Source organism: Schistocerca piceifrons, chromosome 4 (assembly GCF_021461385.2).
Source record: "Schistocerca piceifrons isolate TAMUIC-IGC-003096 chromosome 4, iqSchPice1.1, whole genome shotgun sequence".
NCBI lineage: Eukaryota > Metazoa > Arthropoda > Insecta > Orthoptera > Acrididae > Schistocerca > Schistocerca piceifrons.
Window position 1 is genome coordinate 735365062 of NC_060141.1, and position 21660 is coordinate 735386721.

At 45.4% G+C, this 21660-nt stretch overlaps 1 protein-coding gene across 1 annotated transcript in view; it reads left to right on the plus strand.

The window, feature by feature from the left end:
* Nucleotides 1-21660, plus strand: part of LOC124796141 (carboxypeptidase B-like) — a 170723-nt gene that overhangs the window by 72036 nt on the left and 77027 nt on the right. Inside the window, exon 4 of the mRNA XM_047260233.1 lies at nucleotides 5912-6223. Coding sequence (XP_047116189.1) covers nucleotides 5912-6223 — 312 coding nt within the window. The remainder of the gene's footprint in view (nucleotides 1-5911; nucleotides 6224-21660) is intronic.

Sequence of the window (21660 nt, forward strand, 5' to 3'; positions counted from 1 at the left end):
TGATTGTGTATTTTAATGGCTTATAGCCGATGATTTTAATTTGTATGCTTTTAGTTTGGTTTTAAATAAGAAGCCTTCAGCTGCTTATAAATTGAAAGTTCCTTACATGTATAGTCTTGCATTGTTTGGGCCTTCAGCCTCTTTTAAAATATTTTTTGGATAAAACTTTTGGCCTTCTGCCTTTTGAAAATTTATTGTAGTTGTGTTCTTCAATAATGGGCCTTCAATCGGTTTAAAATTTAAATTCTTTTCTTGTTAAAATTAAGGTTGTTTGGGCCTTCAGCCTGTGTAAAATATTGTTTAAAGATAAAGTTTTGGGCCTTCTGCCTTCTAAAAATCATTTTAGTTGTTTTAAGTCCTCGGGCTTCAGCTGCTTTTAGTTTAAAGTTCTTGTCTTCCAAGTATAAGATTGCATGGGACCTTCAGCCTAATTGGAGATAAAGCCTTCTGCCTTATGTTTTTTTATTTAATTTTACCTGCAGTCTTAAATCATGGGCATTCAGCCGTCTTTAAACTAAACTAGTTTCCTTTTCTAGTGTTAGATTTATTGGGCTTTCAGCCAAGCTATTGAACTTACTTACGTGAGACCTATTGCCTTCTAACTATTCTGAGTTTGAATTTTTAATTAATGGCTTTCAGCCGTTTTTAAATTTAAGTGCTTGTGCCCTTAAAACATAAGATAGTGTGGCCTATTCAGGCAATAACTAACCTCAAAAATATTTGCTGTATTGTTTGGACAAGTAGATAAATTTAAATGTGTTTCAGTGTAACTGACAGCCCCCTTTTTGCCCCTTTCCACAATTCCAACTACCTGTTCTGTTCTGCAGATTTTTACCTAGCACAACACTGTCACACATGCTCAATTGTGGTTGCATCCAGTATTGTTTGCATTCGTTGTCAGCATTCTGCACCACCTGCCATCCAGCAAGGCTCTGACCCAGTACTTGCACTACCGTTACTTTACTGTTTAATGTATCTGAATGTCCATGTTTATTTCTTCGCTTGTGAACTACTTCATAGTGAAACCCACTGAATCTTAGAATCCATCTTCTTAGTTTGATGGATGGGTCCTTTAACCCAAAAAATCATTTCGGAGCAGCTTCCTTCTGTAAAGGTAGCCCCAAAAATACATCACTACATATGTGAAGTGAAACATTCTCTCTGCATGTTCGAATAATTTCTCGGGTCATATGAATATTATCTTGTCTTGATGCAAAAGCAACTGCGTGTTCCTCACTGATGATCTTATGACTCAGAACACACGCCAGAGCATGACTTTGGCATCACAGGACATTTCTCTGAAAATTTGGGGACACCAACACTGGACTCAATTTCGAAACTCTCTGCAGCTCCTAAAAACATCCTTTCATTGCACCATCTGCACAAATGTCACACCTTTTATAACAGCTGAAAGAGTGACTGCACTATATCAGTGAAGCCATTTACAAATTTTCTCTAATAAAACTGACAGTAGCTCTTTACTTGTCTTTGGCACTGGTAAATTTTGCAGTGCCTGTATCAGTCTTGCATCCATTCTCGCCCCATCTCTACTAATCACATGGGTTAAGTAACTTGCATCCTCTTGCATAATGACACTTCTCTGTACCAATTGTCAGATATGCAGCCTGCAACCTCTTACATGCTTCTCTCAGAGGTTGTGTTCTTGCATGTCCCTTGAGAACGCAGTTATATTGACAAGATAATGCTGACGCTGGTGGAGCTTCAACCCAAACAGATGGTCAATAAACTCATCCAGAGTCTGCTGAAAATGGCCAGGTATTTTGTAGCGTCCTGTCTGAATTCTGTATAGTGTAACAGGCGTTGCAGGCAATGGGTTATGAGGAAAAAAGAAACCCTCAAATTCCAGCTATGGCTCCTCTATTAGTGTTCTCTGCACCTCCTTTGTATGCTCCACCTTCACATGTAACGCAGTCTAAGTGGCATTCTGTAGTGGTTTATGGCTTACACCTTCTGTGCATTAGTTCCCCTCACCAAAATGTCCAGATTTGCTGTCAACATCTCCTTCTGTCGACTTTGCTTCTTTGGCCCCATAACTGTGAATATCGATAGTATTTCCACTCTCCTTCTCCCATATACATACAATACTCCATTTAACCAAACAATTCACTGAATCTAATACATTATCTCATCGACCGGTCTCTTATGCACAACTTATCGAGTGGCAAGTGTGGCTACACGCTTACCCAAAGTGACGTTCCTGTTATTACATGTGAATCAAGCTTTAATAGATTTGTATGTGGTTTCATCACATTGCCCAGTACCATGGATGCACCTCAAGACAGATCTACATTGCCAACGGCTTACCATAGGTGGAATGTCTTCTCACTAAGTTTCACCACATATCACTGAATGTCACTTATGGAATGATGTTGATGCAAATAGCGTGATCTCCGGATCACGCTGTAACCCTTGCTTACATGAGGCACTACTTCCATCCATTGCTTAAGCCTGACTGCTTCAACCCTATGGTCTTATACCATTATCCCCCACACATAGCATGGTTGGTTCCATCACCTCCGACCCACAGGGCCCTACTGGTGGCTGACACTTGCACCCATGTGTCTAATAATAACTTTTATTTCGCTCCCTTCACCACATCCACTATTGCACATTCCATATTTGCATAAGTACGTGTTGCATCTAATTCTAATGGGAAAACCTTAAGAAGGACAACTGATTCCCACTTGCATTTATCAGCTGTTTGCTTCCCTCCTGTCGACCCCTACTATCATTACCATAATGCGGTTGATAAACCATATCACCCCTTTTCCAGCATCATTGGTGGCATTGCTGAACATGCCCACATTTGCAAGACCTCAAATTTGCAGAGAATACACCACACTTACCCTTAATACCTATCGACACCATTCTCCTCACACTCCATTGCTGATCTCACAGCCGAATGAAGATCCTTAGGCGCCCCTTTGTGCAAGCCCTCGACATATCTGGTAATAAGTCCCACATGAAAGGATCAATGCGTCCTCTCCTCGGCCTCCTACAGTAAAACTTTATTCACTTCATCACTCTGAGTCAGTTCATATATTTGTACATTCACTTTACTCATTCTGTCAGCAAAACCTTCGATAAGTTCCTCTTGCATTTTTGTAATAGCGCTCATCTGTTCCCAAAAACGTCGCTATTCTGCTTCTTACACCTCTGCAGAAGTCCCTTTCTGAATTTCTCAACCGTCTCTTCATTGTTCAACTCTTCTGTGCATCTCCTATTAAAAGAAACTTTGGTACCTGCAATAAATGGTTATCGGACCAACCCCTAATACTCGCTGATGTTAGCAGATCCTCCATGAACACCACATCCTCAGACGACCGTATTTTCACTCTCCATTTCGCTACCTCATTAACCAATGTGTGAACTGCCTCCAGCCCATGAACACCCTGCGTCTCTGACTCTGCATTGCTACAACTGTATCCTTTATTTACACAATACAAATACAAATAACTACCAACTGAAAAACGAAACCACTTACACCTTGTGCCTTATCATCAACATCAAGAATCTCTACACTGCTTCACAACATGTCCAAAACGATGACACATGAAACAAGCTACAGGTAAAGACTGTGTGGAATGCCCAAGCAGACTGCACTGTGAACACCCCACAGGTTTTTAATACTGCTCTTAGCCATTGCCACGAAATTCAGGCACTTCAGCCTGTTCGTCTGGTCTAAGCAAAATAACCCCCAAGTCTTGATGGTACTCCTTCTTAGATCCCATGCCTGCCACACATATAGAAAGTAACAGCTGCTTCACTCACTCTGCCACGCCATGCTGATACTACAGATCGTGGTCCAGGATGTGTGGAGGCCCAGTGAAGGCGACATCAGTACATCTGACACCACTATATCCGAGCCTGGGACTTGCATGGGGAGGCTATGTTGTGAGAGGGCTGGCTGACTGAGGAGTGAGACTGGATGGCAGTCCAGTGAGACCCAGGAAAAAGCGGCTGTGTTCATTAACACTTTATTTCCAGCTTTTACATTGGTTCTGTGGTGTGGTGGGGAGGCGTTCACGCTCCTGCCCTGCCCCCCCCCTCCCCGAAAGGGGTGGTGGTCAGTCAGCAAGTGGCTAGCGTCCATCCAGCTGGCAGCAAGACATGTTGGCACCCTGGTTTACTGACGTCTGCATTTGATAACAGGCCCACGGCTATGCTGCATGTGCCACAGTACCGATATCACCAGTGCCTACGAGAATCTTGCAGACGTTGTCTTCTTCGATGAATTATTGTACCCAAGTGGCCAAGGAGAGTGGCAAGAGATGTGCTCTCCGAATTGTCAGAAGGTGGCTGCTGTATCCGGGATGTGACCCACTGGATCACAAGGGCGGCTGCTCTGTTGGCCACAAGTGCAGTGTGCAGGAAGCTGCTACCCTGGTGGAAACTCGAACCTGCGACTGTAGCTGGTGGCTCTGTGTCGCCTCTTCAGCTGGCGTGGCTCCTGAGTCCTGGACTGTGATACAAAATCAAGATTTATTTACCTTATCAGATCACAGTGCACTCGTTGTCTCAGTGCGCCGATCCTGATCATGTAGTCAGCAAAACCACTGGAAACCTGTAATGTAGGTATCACCTGGCCTTCAGTGTGCATTAGCACTACACTGTTAAGTTATACCATTAAAGACTAGCCTGCCTCACAATACTTGCGCATGATCATTGTCTTCACCCAAATGTTGACATATCGCACTCAGTCTAGGCGCTACAGTCTGGAACCGCGCCACCGCTACGGTCGCTGGTTCGAATCCTGCCTCGGGCATGGATGTGTGTGATGTCCTTAGGTTAGTTAAGTTTGAGTAGTTCTAAGTTCTAGGGGACTGATGACCTTAGAAGTTAAGTCCCATAGTGGTCAGAGCCATTTTGAGCCATTGCACCCACTGGCCACTGGCTGCTAAAGCAATGTTCCATCGCACTTTCCCATAAATTCTGATCTAACAAACCTAAATTTACTATAAAATGGTACCTGATGTAGGGCGTACATTTATGCAGTCGGATTTTGTCAAAGGAGTATGCTTTGAAAGTTACCGACGTACTTGTGTTCACATCTTTATTAATTAATATTGAGTAAGGCATTGTAACAAATTGTAAAGATGCTGAGTCACAGATAAGTACAACAAAAAGACTAAGACTCTCATAAATAACGCTTTCAGCCACTAAGGCCTTTTTCAACAATAGACGTAGACACACACACACACACACACACACACACACACACACACACACACACTCAAACGCAACTGCAGTACCAGGCAACTGAAACCACACTGCCGTATTGTTACGTTCCATCCTGAATTTTCCATTGTTTGATTTGAGTAAAGTGTTGTATTTTATGTGCTACTAGTTGACTGAATCGACGTAATTTGAGCTTCTGTTTCGACTGTGATAACTCAACTGCTAAAAATCCGTTTTTTTTAAGTGTCAAAAACAGTGGAGCAGGCTTGGAGAAATTTCCTCATAGAGGATGATACCAACCTCCCTTCTGCCCTCCTCTCCACGAAAGCAATAATCTCACCACGAGTGAAAGCCGTTTCTGATTTTCTACAAAATTTAGTACGCCCCTGACGCTACACGTAACTTCTCAAAATGAAACAAACAGCAATAATTTGGGTCACTTGGTGACAAATACAAGCAAAAATATTGATATGAGAAGTGACGAACAGTTTCAAGTAATTTGATGTCTTGGACGTAACTGTCTGTAAAATTATGTCAGAATTACGTTTTACTGTGTGAAAATTTTGGGTATCATGGTCAAATGGCTTTCAGTCTGAAACACTGGATTCCATGTCAATCGATTTCTTAAGTCGATCTTTGGTCGATGTAAAATGAATGGTGACTCAAAGGCAATTATATTGCCCCCCCTAAATGCCCCAGTGTGCTCTTACAGATCCGGCGGTACCTCTCAGACCTGGCATCGAACTATCCCAACTTGGTGACGGTGCAGTCCATAGGCCAGACGTACGAGGGTCGGCCCATCGATGTGATCCAGGTGTCGTCTGGAACTGGCGCCAACGGCACTGCACCAGTGATCCTGGTGGACGCAGGCATCCATGCCCGTGAGTGGATCGCACCTGCAGCAGCTCTCTACGTCATCCACCAGCTGGTCGAGAACGCGACGCAGAGCGCCATCACAGACAGCATCGACTGGCACATCATACCGGTGCTCAACCCTGATGGATACGAGTACACCTTCACAACGGTAATGTACCGCTAGGGCTGGTGTAGCTCTCTGCTTAACAGTCGTCATGAAAATACACTGCCTGACAGAAATTTATTGTGAACTACACAGAACGGGAAGACGAGGTGGAAAGGAACTTTTTTTAAAATTGATCTAAACTTGTAAATACTTGGACACGCCCTATATTCTTGTAAAAAGAGATCTACGGATGATTAAGCTACTACTACTACTACTACTACTACTACTACTTGAGTGCCTTGCAAAATTCTTGAAAAGTTGGAGGATCAGCCATCCATTGTTGTAGAAGGTGCTGGGGGACATTTTTGAGAAAATCTCCAGCGGCTGTAGAAGGGCGGTTTAACAGTGAGCTGAAGTGCTCTTTCCAACGATTTAAGATGTCCTGACTTCAGTAAGAATGGTGGAGTTGTCAGCAGCTTTTAGTGTTCCTGATGAGGAGCGGATAGGTCCATACAGTTCTTTTATACCAGCGTAGAAGCCACGCAGGTTCCTTGCATCGGAAAGATTTTGGAGTTCTGTGGCTTTCTGTTGCCACCATTTGTTCTTGATTGCTCGTATTTCACTTTGAGTCCGCAGCTCGTGGTCATGCGGTAGCGTTCTCGCTTCCCACGCCCGGGTTCCCGAGTTCGATTCCCGGCGGGGTCAGGGATTTTCTCTGCCTCGTGATGACTGGGTGTTGTGTGCTGTCCTTAGGTTAGTTAGGTTTAAGTAGTTCTAAGTTCTAGGGGACTGATGACCTTAGAAGTTAAGTCCCATAGCGCTCAGAGCCATTTCACTTTGACATTTCTGCTTGAGTTCTTGAAAGAGTGCTTTCTTTTCTGCGCAGGACGGATCTTGAGCAAGGGATAGGTAAGCATCCCGCTTTGCATTGATGATGGCTTGGATTTCTCCTTGGTTGTCATCAAACCAGTCACTTCTTTTCCGTGCAGTAAAACCAACGACATTCTCAGCAGTTTCTTTTATGATGTTCTTTAATGTGGCCCATTCCTGTTCGACATCATCTATGGTTGCTGGAGCTTTGTTAAGTTGTTCAGACAGTATGTCTTGGAAGTGTGAGCGAACGTTTTTGTTGTTCAGGCTGCTTATGTTGAATTTTCTGCGTGGTGGGTTTGAAACCTGGGATGGCTCCTGGACCTGACAGCATCCTGATGAAGCTTATTGAGGGTGGCGGCTTGCCTCTAAAAACTAGACTCTTCTCACTCGTTCTATTAATGTGGGAAACCCGCAAGGTACCAGCTGACTTGAAGAACTCCACAATTGTCGCCATCAAGCGTGTCTTCCTGAATAAAGACCTAACACTGTACACCAAACTGATGGTGTACAAAGCTGTAGTCATTTCCACCCTGCTATATGGTTGCGAAACTTGGATGTTATATTGCTGCGATCTGAAGAAACTACAACGCTTCAACCAACATTAGCTAAGATGTATCATGAACCTGAAATGGGATGACTTCATATCCAACACGGCTGTTCTTGAGAAAGCAAAAATGTATAGCATGGAAGCTCTTATCATTGGGCATCAACTCAGATGGGTCGGACATGTCCAGCGGATGAAAAATGACAGACTTCCACGCCAAAATCTGTACAGCGAAGTGAGTACAGGTACAAGGCCACGAGGTGCCCCTCTCAAACGTTATAAGGATCAGTACAAGAAAAATCTGAAAAACTTGAACATCGATCCGAGTAACTGGTCCACAACAGCAGAAGATCGAAGTCGCTGGCGCTCAGTTACTTCAAATGCTCTTCAAAACTTTGAGCTGAAACGTCGAAGAATGGGGAATGACAAACGCCGGAGACGTAAACACCTCCAGGCTCAGCCACGTCCTCCTCCTTCCATCAGCTGTAATGTCTGTGGCCGCCTGTTCTACGCTAGGATTGGATATTTTTTTTTTTTTTTCACTTGCCGCCCTGATTTTACGACCCACCACCTAAGTGCTTAAGGTGGGTCTATTTTGACCACTTAGCCGCTACGACCGGTGTGCGGACACTGATGTAGTTGATGAAACTCACACCAGTTCCCGCATCCGGTCGCACCGTTGCCCGTGTCCCACCACGTGGAGGCGGGTCTGTGCTTTTTTTCTTTTTTTTTATCTTATTTCTTTCTTTACTTTGGCAGCTTTCCCAAAACCGATTTAACAAAATTTTTACAAAAATTAATTTTGAATTGGAAGAAGGAAATACAAGGAATAGTTTAGTCTGAAGAGGAGAAAAGACGATAGGAAAGGAAGAGATGATGGTCCCACCACCGTAGGGGACTGAGGATGAGCGCCTTGGGATTTATCTTCAAGCCTCTGATCCTCAGTCCCCTAACCTTAGCCTAGGAAGTTCTATTCTATTCTATTTATGGCGTTTGATATCTCTATTTATGTTCTATCTGGTTACTTGTATACAGGTTTAGAGTGCCGTGGTAGCTGATGGCAATTGCGACGGTGCGCCGACACTGTTTATGTCTAATTTTATACATTAATCTATTGTCAGTTTTAGGTCTACTTATGTAAGTCTATTGCATGTCAGTTGTTTTATATTGAGACTTAGTTTAGTTCTTCCACACTATGGTGTCTGTCTGGGTGCTGCATATAGGTTTATTGTCTGTGTGGTCTTCTGTTCCTGTACTCTTTGTGGCATTCGTCAGAAATTTTGTCTGTTAGTGCGTTCAGTATGTCCCAAAGTTCAGGTGTTCTGATCGCATCGTATATGTGTTCCTCTGTCTGTAGGTGTTGTATCCCAGGTGTGTTCCTGTGCTGTCTGTATTTCCCGCAGAATAGGATTGTGTGTTCGGGGGTTCCCATACCTCCACATGTACACGTTGATGTGTCTCTAAGACTCACGCGATTTAAGTGCGTGGGATAAGGTCCGTGGCCAGTCAAGAAATGCACCATGCCGCGGCTAGGATCGGCATGTTTCATTCTTAATCTTTCCGTTATGTTCGGAAAAAAATGTATAGACTCTCCGTCCCTTATCACTTGTGCCCCATTCCTGTTGCCATGTGTCGATTTTCCATTTTTTGAGGTCCCGCTTATTGTTCAGCGGGGAACCAGTCAATATGTTGACCTGGTCTAGTCTACCCATCTTTAACCAGTACAGAGCGGCCCGATATTTGATTGTGATATCTATCGGGAAGATTCCTAGCACGACACACAGTGCTTCAACTGATGTAGTGCCGAAGGCTCCCGATAGTCGCAGAAGGACGCTTCTCTGCCCTCGCCTAACCGCTGTTCTGTTTGTGGCGAGGTTGAGTCTGTGCGCCCATGTATTGGCCGCAAAGCTTAGCACTTATTCGAAGAGTGCGCAGTGGTAAGTTCGTGTGACTGACAGAGGAAGTCTGTATTGTCCTGAATTAATCCTTGCCAGTTTATGTAGTAATTTTTCTGCCTTGTTTGTTGTTATTCTGATATGTTCATGGAAGTTCAGCTTCTCATCTATGTATACGCCCAAGTAGCGGGTTACCGTCATTCTCTTTATGTTGTTGTTCTGTATTTTAATAGATGGATTGCGTCTGAGTTGCCCTTTGAGCAGTGTGTATGTTGTTTTGTTGCCCGCTATCTTGAGCTTGTTTGTGTTGCACCATTGTGTTATTGTTTGCAGTGTGCCACTCGCCTTCTCCTCTAGCTGGGCTCTTGTATTTGCTGAGATAACCACCAGTAGGTCATCTGCATAGGCGACAGCACCGTCTGTCCTCATATCCTCCTCCAGCAGTTGCAGGAGAGGTTCAAAAATTATTTCCCAGAAGATGGGTCCACAGATCGATCCCTGCGGACATCCCTTGGTAATTTTCCTTATTACCTTCCGGTTGCCCACGCGCCATTCCACTATTCTGTCTCTGCAGTAGTCTAAAAGACTGTTGTATAGGGCTGCGGGTACTTCCATCTGGCGTAACCTCAAAAACAGTGCTGGCCACCACAGGTTGTCAAATGCTCCTGCGATGTCTATCATGATTGCCAAAGAGTATGTTTTATCTGTGTTTTGTGTAATTTCTAAAGCTCTGTTTATTGCATCATCGATGCTTTTCCCTTTCCGAAATCCAAACTGGTGGGGATTCATTCCAAGTAGGGTTCTGTGAGCCTGCAAGCGGTCACACAGTAGCCTCTCTTGGATTTTTGCCATGGTGTTTATGAGGCATATTGGTCTGTAGGATTTCGGATCTGATTGGTCTCTGTCTGATGATTTTCGTATGATGACTGCATTTGAGGTTTTCCAGACTGTCGGTACACGGCCTAGCCTTAAGGCGTCGTTTAGTAGTTCTGTTAAGTATGGGGTGATCTGTGGTGCTAGCCTCTTAAGCACTTCTGCATGGATCCTGTCGGGTCCAGGTGCTTTTTTATTCTTTAGCTCTCTTATCGCTACCGCAACTTCCTCGTGCGCAAAGGGACAGGTGACGGCGTCGGTGTTATACTGTTCATGAAGTTCTTGTCTGAGTGTGATCTGTTCCTGTGTGTCTGAGTCTGTAGCATCTTCCGGGAGGAGTTTGTTCAGCAGATATTGTGCTGTGTTTCTCCATCCCACTGTCATTGTGCCGTCATCCTGCCGTAGCGTGCTTAATGCCAATGGGGTCTTTATTTTTTCTGTCAGGATCTTGTATTGTTCCCCCCAGATATTCTGTTGTGTGTGTGTGGTCAAGTAGCTCTCCCAATGTTGTTTCCTCGTCTGAAATAATGTCTTTTTGAAGAGTTCTTTGGCTTCCCTATATGCAGCTAGTCTTAGTAGTTTGTCTCTTTGTATCCATGTCCTCTGGTATAGTTTTCGTTTCCTTGTCATGTCACGTTTGAGTCTGGTTAATTCGTCTGACCATGGTGATTCCCGTTGTTTGCTGTGTGTGTGCGTAGGTATTGCTGTTTCTTGTGCTGTTTGGATGATTTGTGTCAGTTTGTGTGCTCTGTAGTCCACGCTTCCCTGTATGTTGTGTATACTCTCATTTTGAACAATTTGTTGTAGTCTGTCCCAATTCGCTCTTTTAAAGTTGAAGTGTGTTGTATTGTGTGTGGTGCGATAATTGTTTGTTGTGAGACTTATTTCTATTATGTTGTGATCACTTGTGGTCAGAGAGTCGTGTATGGTCCATCTTTGCAGTCGTCCTAATGTTCTGTCATTCGCCAGAGTAATATCGATTTTGGTGGCAGATCCGCCTGCACCTCTGTATGTAGGTGTAGGTCCGTCTTCATTTATGATATGTAGTTGTGTCTCCTGTATGACGTCGTTGCTAAGCCATCAACGACACTTCCACGCCTGAACCGTGACAAAGCGAATCTCAGGAGAGAAATGAAAACTCGGATACGAGTATCAGCCGACTACTACTACTACTACTACTACTACGTATTTAGATGGACTGTGGTATTACTTCAGTGATTATGAAATCGAGTCAGATTTGCAAAGAAGTTTGGTAGTATGAACCCACTTATCAGTGGAGAGGGAGGCCGTTGCTTACGGCCTGGATGCGTGCCCGATTCGGTTGGGAAGGACGTCATGAAGCGGTATTTGCCCTTCTGTCCCACAAGTGTTGTAAGTGGTCATTGGTATTCTGGTTGCTGGTACTGGGACTGAGCTAGTGCCACACATGCTCTACCGAGGATTTCACTGACCACTAGTGTGCCCCAACATCACACAGCCATACTGTGGGGCCACGAAAAAATGGTTCAAATGGCTCTGAGCACTATGGGACTTAACATCTGTCGTCATCAGTCCCCTAGAACTTGGAACTAATTAAACCTAAGTAACCTAAGGACATCACACACATCCATGCCCGAGGCAGGATTCGAACCTGCGACCAGAGCGGTCACGTGGTTCCAGACTGAAGCGCCTAGAACTGCACGGCCACATTGGCAGCGTCGTGTATGAATGAACATTGTTCAGCTGCGAAATGGTATCACGATAATGTCGCGTGAGACAAAGCACATGAAGATGAGACGAGGTGTCACAATTATTTTTGTTTCTATTAATCTTTTCTATTGCTTCTTATTGTTGTTTGACTGTCGCTTAATCTCATTATGACACATCGAAACCCACCTCTTAGTATATCTAAGGTGCACCACCTTATATACACTCCTGGAAATTGAAATAAGAACACCGTGAATTCATTGTCCCAGGAAGGGGAAACTTTATTGACACATTCCTGGGGTCAGATACATCACATGATCACACTGACAGAACCACAGGCACATAGACACAGGCAACAGAGCATGCACAATGTCGGCACTAGTACAGTGTATATCCACCTTTCGCAGCAATGCAAGCTGCTATTCTCCCATGGAGACGATCGTAGAGATGCTGGATGTAGTCCTGTGGAACGGCTTGCCATGCCATTTCCACCTGGCGCCTCAGTTGGACCAGCGTTCGTGCTGGACGTGCAGACCGCGTGAGACGACGCTTCATCCAGTCCCAAACATGCTCAATGGGGGACAGATCCGGAGATCTTGCTGGCCAGGGTAGTTGACTTACACCTTCTAGAGCACGTTGGGAGGCACGGGATACATGCGGACGTGCATTGTCCTGTTGGAACAGCAAGTTCCCTTGCCGGTCTAGGAATGGTAGAACGATGGGTTCGATGACGGTTTGGATGTACCGTGCACTATTCAGTGTCCCCTCGACGATCACCAGTGGTGTACGGCCAGTGTAGGAGATCGCTCCCCACACCATGATGCCGGGTGTTGGCCCTGTGTGCCTCAGTCGTATGCAGTCCTGATTGTGGCGCTCACCTGCACGGCGCCAAACACGCATACGACCATCATTGGCACCAAGACAGAAGCGACTCTCATCGCTGAAGACGACACGTCTCCATTCGTCCCTCCATTCACGCCTGTCGCGACACCACTGGAGGCGGGCTGCACGATGTTGGGGCGTGAGCGGAAGACGGCCTAACGGTGTGCGGGACCGTAGCCCAGCTTCATGGAGACGGTTGCGAATGGTTCTCGCCGATACCCCAGGAGCAACAGTGTCCCTAATTTGCTGGGAAGTGGCGGTGCGGTCCCCTGCGGCACTGCGTAGTATCCTACGGTCTTGGCGTGCATCCGTGCGTCGCTGCGGTCCGGTCCCAGGTCGACGGGCACGTGCACCTTCCGCCGACCACTGGCGACAACATCGATGTACTGTGGAGACCTCACGCCCCACGTGTTGAGCAATTCGGCGGTACGTCCACCCGGCCTCCCGCATGCCCACTATACGCCCTCGCTCAAAGTCCGTCAACTGCACATACGGTTCACGTCCACGCTGTCGCGGCAAGCTACCAGTGTTAAAGACTGCGATGGAGCTCCGTATGCCACGGCAAACTGGCTGACACTGACGGCGGCGGTGCACAAATGCTGCGCAGCTAGCGCCATTCGACGGCCAACACCGCGGTTCCTGGTGTGCCGTGCGTGTGATCATTGCTTGTACAGCCCTCTCGCAGTGTCCGGAGCAAGTATGGTGGGTCTGACACACCGGTGTCAATGTGTTCTTTTTTCCATTTCCAGGAGTGTATGTGATGTTTACAAGTGCGAGGTGGGACCTATCACTTATACATTGGTGGAAAAGAAATTCAACACCAAGAGGGAGCTATGAGACATAAACCATAGTTGGCACGTGTGTCTCTATATGGGAAAGATTATGTCTATTTACATTTGGCACCAGTCGCATAAGGGTGGCGCTAGCAGTGCGACTAAGAAGATGCAAATCAGGTTGGTTAAGAAAGAAACTCAGTAACGGTAGTAAACATTAATTACCTTTGAGAGTGGATGCTGTGAGTTGAAGTTAGTCAAGAATGCCTTCGGTGTTGTTTGTTGTGGCTTGGCAAGACAGCCAAGCCAGTATGAGGAAGCCGAAAGGCACGCGTTTAAGCTCACGCAGGCTTGCGTGAGGTCTGGAACAGGACAAGGACTTTATAGTAGCAAAGAACGTACGTAGCTGCTGGAATACTTAACATTAATCCACAATTGGTGGACATCGCTCTTGACGGAACATGTTTTACAGCATCAATAGTGACTGGTAATGGCGCCTTGCTAGGTCGTAGCAAATGACGTAGCTGAAGGCTATGCTAACTATCGTCTCGGCAGATGAGAGCGTAATTTGTCAGTGAACCATCGCTAGCAAAGTCGGCTGTACAACTGGGGCGAGTGCTAGGAAGTCTCTCTAGACCTGCCGTGTGGCGGCGCTCGGTCTGCAATCACTGATAGTGGCGACACGCGGGTCCGACGTATACTAACGAACCGCGGCCGATTTAAAGGCTACCACCTAGCAAGTGTGGTGTCTGGCGGTGACACCACATTGTTGTTGTTGTGGTCTTCAGTCCTGAGACTGGTTTGATGTAGCTCTCCATGCTACTCTATCCTGTGCAAGCTTCTTCATCTCCCAGTACCTACTGCAGCCCACATCCTTCTGAATCTGCTTAGTGTATTCATTTCTTGGTCACCCTCTACGATTTTTACCCTCCACGCTGCCCTACGGTACAAAATTGGTGATCCCTTGATGCCTCAGAACATGTCCTACAAACCGATCTCTTCTTCCAGTCAAGTTGTGCCACAAACTCATCTTCTCCCCAATTCCATTCAATACCTACTCATTAGTTACGTGATCTAACCATCTAATCTTCAGCATTCTTCTGTAGCACCACATTTCGAAAGCTCCTATTCTCTTCTGGTCTAAACTATTTATCGTCCAGGTTTCACTTCCATACATGGCTACACTCCATACAAATACTTTCAGAAACGACTTCCTGACGCTTAAATCAATACTCGATATTAACAAATTTCTCTTCTTCAGAAACGCTTTCCTTGCCATTGCCAGTCTACATTTTATATCCTCTCTACTTCGACCATTATCGGTTATTTTGCTCCCTAAATAGGAAAACTCCTTTACTACCTTAAGTGTCTCATTTCCTAATCTAATTCCCTCAGCATCACCCGACTTAATGCCTTTATGGCGACAAAAACGCATTCATCGACACCTCACTGACCTTGAACGAGGTCGTATGATAGGGATACAAAAAGGTGGATATTGCTTCCTCAAACTGCAGAAAGACTTGATAGGAATATGGTCACCGAACATGATTGTTTGCAGTGATGCTCAAGAGAATGTACCGTCGAAAGAAGAACGGGCTCCGGACAGCCGTGTGGCACTACTGAGAAGGAAGTCCGTCGTGTTCAGCGTATGACTCTGGCGCATCGTACTGCAACTGCAGCAATTATTTTTGCAGTAGCTGGTACCACAGTGACATAACGAACTGTTACAAATCAGTTACTGCAGGGACAGCTCTGAGCTGACACCCTTTAGCCTGCATTCCACTGACCTCAAACAACCGCCATTTTCGACCTCAGTAGTGTCAAGGGAGAGCCCAGTGGAGGGCATAGTCGGGGGTGTGTTGTGTTTTCTGACGAAAACTGGTTTTGCATCGGTGTTGGTTACAAGGAGACCAGTTGAGGGCCTACAGTCTACCTGATTGCTTGATACACACACTGGACCTACACCCGAACTTATGGTCTGGGGTGCGATTTCCTACAACAGCAGGAGCACTCTCGTGGTTACACCACGCACTCTGGCTGCAAATGTGTATGTCAATCTCGTGATTCGCCCTGTTGAGCTACCGTTCATGAACAACTTGCGTGTTACACCTCCACTACACAATCTCGAAGAGTTGCGACACCGCATTACTGCAGGTGTCCTTACCGTCCCTCCTGATGTGCAACGTCCTGCATGGGCAGAATTGGACCATCGATTAGGTATGCGCCGTGTGACAAAGATTGGACACGTAGACCATTTATAAACATTGTTCAAAAACTTTGAGAGTTTGTCTTTAATATATTGTAACATTTGTTAAGTTGTTCTGTGCCATTACCTGTACCGATTTGCCGGCCGGGGTGGCCGAGCGGTTCTAGGCGCTACAGTCTGGAACCGCGCGACCGCTACGGTCGCAGGTTCGAATCCTGCCTCGAGCATGGATGTGTGTGATGTCCTTAGGTTAGTTAGGTTTAAGTAGTTCTACGTTCTAGGGGACTGATGACCTCAGAAGTCCCATAGATCTCGGAGCTATTTGAACCATTTGAATAGCTTTCCAGGGAGTGTTTTCCAGCAGAATACCGCTCGTCCACATACCGCTGGTGCAACCCAACATGCTCTACAGAGAGTCGATGTATTGCCTTGGCCTGCTCGATCACCGGCTCTTCTCAAGTCGAGCGCATATGGGACATCACTGGACGACAACCACACCCAGCATCATCCACAACCAGCATCAACCGTCCCTGCATTGACCGACCAAGTGTAACAAGCATGTAACTCCATCCCACAAACTGACATCCGGCACCTGTACAACACAATGCAACACGTTTGCATGCTTGCATTCAACATTCTGGTGGCCACACCAGCCATTAATAGACGAGCATTACGCGTTTCAATGGCTTATCTCGCGTTTATATTCATCTGCTATCTTGCAATGTTAAACACTTCAATATGTTACCTAGACAAATCTACTCCGCAATTTCATTACTCTACATTAATTAGTTTTTGGCGTTGTGTTTTTTTTTTTTTTTCGCCAGTGTATATGAGGTCCAGCCATTGTTGCGTATCTTTCACGAAACAGAAATAAAAGTGTATCACAGTTGAACATCTGTCCTCAGTAGTTATGAGACCAAATTTTATGGTGATCGTGGAACGATTAATGCTAAGATAATCTTCAGTGAAGGCTTCGTGCGGTGAGGCACTGAAGGAATGATTGTCCACATCCGTCTTATAGCAGGCACACAGCATGTTCTACTTACGCCACATTGATGATGGCAGTCATACAGTGAAAATATGACGTGAATGAATACTTGGTTCTGGACGCACCTATTACTTATTTGAACACCATGAACTTCAGTCTTTCTAAGACCAGCACTTAGCGGGAAATAGTTATCTCTCTCATTAACCCCTAATAAACAAGCTGGTCTCTTACGAACATTAATTTCTCTCGACTCTCACATATGCAACATTAGTTTCAGAAACAAAAATTGAAAGCGACTGCTTCCGCCAGTGAGGTCACGATCACCTTGTTCTGGGACTGTGATTGTGTGATTCTCATCGAAGAGATGCCAAGAAGCGGTACAGTTAATTCAGAAGCATATGTCAACACACTAACAAAACTCAAGACACGCTTCTGGCACCACAGCAACCCAGGAAATGTTTTGCTGCAATGCGATAACGCTCGGGCCCACACAAGTCTGAGGACTGCTGAACACATCGCAAAACAGGGTTGGACAGTGTTACCCCATCCACCCTACAGCCCTGATCTAGCCACCTCGGACTTCCACTTGTTTGGGCCATTGAAGGATGCCATTCGTGGAAGACATTTTGAGGACGATGAGGAGGTGATTCACACAGTCTTGCACTGACTCCGCCATCAGGACAAGGATTTGTACCGACAGGGCATTCAGGCCATTTGTCTTGTCCTGACATAGGTGGGAGAGGGAAAAAGGGATTGCTGGTCAGTCTGCGCTCCCGAGCGATACAGAGCAGGAGGCAGAAGGACAATTCACAGTGAAGGCATTTGATTGTTTTCTTCTATCTAAGCCATCACTGGTACAGGCATTTACTAGAAATGCAGGTGGTGACACTCGGTAGGGAACTCGTTGTGGAGACTCTTGGACGAACAGTATTTTGAAATAGTTGTTTATTGCAGATAGGATTAACTGATACAATGGATGCTACTTCTAGAGTTAGAAAAAGCATGAACACTGTTACAATTGAAGCCAGTGGAAGTCCCAGGAGTGAATGCGAACCACAGTAGCAAACACTAGCAGCAGCTTAAGGCAACAACTTAGTAGCAAAACAAAACATAATGAACTCCAAGAGAGAGAGACAGTAGACTTACGCGGAGCTGGACCGAGGCTGGAGTCGACGGACGCGGATTCGGCGCCCGGATCGTCTGACTGAGAACTCTGCCAAAATGCGGAATCTAGGGGTTTTAAAGAGTCGCATGGGGGCACTGTTTTTCCCACTCAAAGCCACCCAGCCAATCGCGTAGGTCTCTTACAGGTGCCTGCCAAACATGGTTTAGTTAGTTTCCCTCTGCTGCTCCTAAGGCGGGGATGTTAATGCAGTTGCACTAACTGAGTCCGTATTTGGTATCAACATTGTTCAGCTGAAAGCTACGCGTAACTGCTTTGCCAACTCCCCAGAGTAGGGACTGCTGGGTCAACAGTTTTTGGCGTTTTCGCTTTCTTTCTAACCCTTGTGAGTCTACTAACGTTTCTGTTCTAAAGCTGGCTTTATACACTAGTACGTGCCTGTTGGTTACAAAGCTCTACGGTGACAACCTACTAGAGCGTCTAGACGATATATGAAGTTACATGTTAATTCCCTGAATAGTAACTAACGCCCTGGGACCGCGTCTGAAGGCGTCTGCATTTTCGCAAGGCTCTCCCCTTACTGTTTACTTCATGTAACAATATCTCTCCTAGTTTCGTCTAACCTCAGCATCGTCTATGCTTCCGCGCCTAGGAACGCCTGTCCTTATTTCTCACAGCTTCAAGATAACACTACAGTAGCGAGGAATAATCAATATATTACATCTTGTTTCGCGCTGGTGGAAGGCTGTACAACGGGATAGTGTGTGTACATTGAACACCATTCTTTCGTGTGTGTAATTCTCATTACGTTCAATAAAGATTGTTGAAGAAAACAAATGCGATGCATTAGTTTCTGGGCAAACCTCGTAAAATATTTCCCCTCCTAAATAAGATCTACAAGAAATGGAGACAAGTCACAGGCTAGATATAATAACACAATCCCTCACGCGTTAACCTGAACTGAAATCGGATCAAACACGTTTTCTCCTTATTGTCTTTCTAGTCTGCGACCATGAGGATCGCTGGCGACAGTGGTTGATCAATGTATTTACACATTGCCTGCTTGTCCGTACAAAAGAATTCAAAAGCTTGTAATATCAGTTGTACACGTCACACACATGTATTCTCAACTTAACCTAGTACACGTGGGAATGTCTCAAGTTAAGGCACCACACGCACAAATCTAACGCAGATGACAAAGGGCCGTGGTGTAATCAAGTGATCTACCCAATTTCATTAACTAAATCAACGGAAAATAGGACTCCTTCTAGTCTGAAACAACAGATATTACCTGACAAGGAATGGGAAGTGCGTACTTCAAGCTAAGTATTTCGCGTGCAGTACCCTTGTGGTGGTTGTAATTTAAGGAGAACATACAGAAGTGAACCATCAGCTTACGAGAGCTTAACATGGTGATACCAAAGAGCAAATCTCTCTTAGTGGAAGCTCCCCATGTCTACTTTGCTACCCAGGAAAGAAAAATTATGTTGGCAGCAGCTTGAGATTGAACATGCAATATCTACACTCATGCTCATAAATTAAGGATCATTGCAGAATGTGGTGCCACACAACGCGGCACTACACAAAACAGGCAGTAATAGCATAGGCACATAGGGAACACACACGATACATATCTGTAAGTCAACGGTATTGGTGATAAGTTGAGAAAACCGTCCTGACACACATGTGCTTCAAAACGCCACTGTTTACTGTGCATGTGCCCCGACATCAATATGGGATATGATAACCATGCACACGTACACAGGCCGCACAACGGGTTGGCATACTCTGGATCAGGTGGTCGAGCAGCTGCTGTGGTAAAGTCTCCCACTCTCGCAACAGAGCTCCTGAAGTGTTCTAGGTGTTTGAAGACGTACAGCGATGTGTCGACCGAGAGCATCCCAGACGTGCTGGATAGGATTTAGGTCTGGATAACAGGCAGGCAACTCCATTCGCCTGATATGTTCTGTTTCAAGGTACTTCTCCACGATGGCAGCTCCGTGGGGCCGTGGGGCCGTGCGTTATCCTCCAACAGGAGGAAGGTGGGCCCACTGCACCCCTGAAAAGGCAGACATACTGGTGCAAAATGATGTCCCAATACACTTTACCTGTAACAGTTCCTGTGTCAGAGACATGCAGAGGTGTACGTGTACTAATCATAATCCCAACCTACACCATCAAACCACGACCTCCATACAGGTCCCTTTCAAGGACATTAAGGGGTTGGTATCTGGTTCCTGGTTCACGCCAGATGGAAACCCGTCGAGAATCACTGTTCAGACTATACCTCGACTCATCCATGAACATAACCTAGGACCACAGTTCCAATGACCATGGCGTTTACAAATGCGACACTATAAATGTGATGTGTTACGACAGCAAAAGGAACCTGTGACCACTGGAGGCAGTGCCACAAGTTCCTCCAAAAAATCGTAACACAACACACACACACAAATGTCATACTAACTAATATAAATCCACCCGATGATGGAGGTTTAAACCTTTGAAACGCGTCGTAGAAATAAATAAAACGGTGACTGGTAACAGTAAACTTGTTGTTTCATTTAATGTTGCTATATCATGGGATGCTAACAGGGGTTGGAGGCTGCTTAGGAACTGATGAGCCGGCCATTGTGGCTGAGAGGTTCTAGGCGCTTCAGTCCAGAACTGCACTGCTGCTATGGTCACAGGTTCGAATCCTGCCTCAGGTATGGATGGCTATGATGTCCTTAGGGTAGTTAGGTTTAAGTAGTTCTAAGTGTAGGAGACTGATGACTTCAGATGTTAAGTCCCATAGTGCTTACAGCCATTTGAGCCATTAGGAGCTAATGACCAAGTACCCACAGATTACTTGGAATTACATTTATGTGATATATATTCCGAGGACATTATGGAAGTATATGGTCCGGATCTTCTCTTTTTTCACACACCTAGGTTGAGCCGATAGAAGTATTTTTAGAACTTCCAGTGATTCAATTTCACATATGCTATAATCGTCGTGAAGCTCCTTGATATTTGTGCCTTATTATGCCGTGGTGCTCTTGGGGGGATGGATGAGTGTGTAATACTGCTTTTCATTGTAAAAGTTCTCTACCATTCTTCTTGCCAGTCCGATGACAACCAACTTCTAAGCACGGGTGTCATATCTGTGAGATGGAGTTTATCATATTTAATAGCTACATGCAGAGCTGCTTGCTTTGCTAGGACATCTACTTGTTCATTTCCAGGTATCTGAGAGTGGCCTTTCATACAAACAATCATGATGTTGCGACAGTTCCTCTGCGCCTGACACAACATCAATAATTGCTGCATCTACGGATTTGGTACAATTATTACAATGGTTTCTAAACAGTTGTAGAGCTGACATACAACAGAGATTTTGGCTATTGTGTATGCTGTGGTCGTCTGTGCGAACAGCAGGACTCCCAAATTGACAGTCAACTGAGCTGTCTTAAGAGTGGAGTTTGGAGCCAACTTTTATAGGCTTTGTCGTTGGTTTCAGTGCACACAAGAGGCACTACCTGCACCGTCACTAGACTTGGACCCATATGTATACACGTCGCAAGCATCGTGATAATGAAACAGGAATTCCATTGCGAAATTTAAAATTTTCCCCGCGAATTAAATGTCAGGACTGCAGCCGGTAGTCGTAAGCTT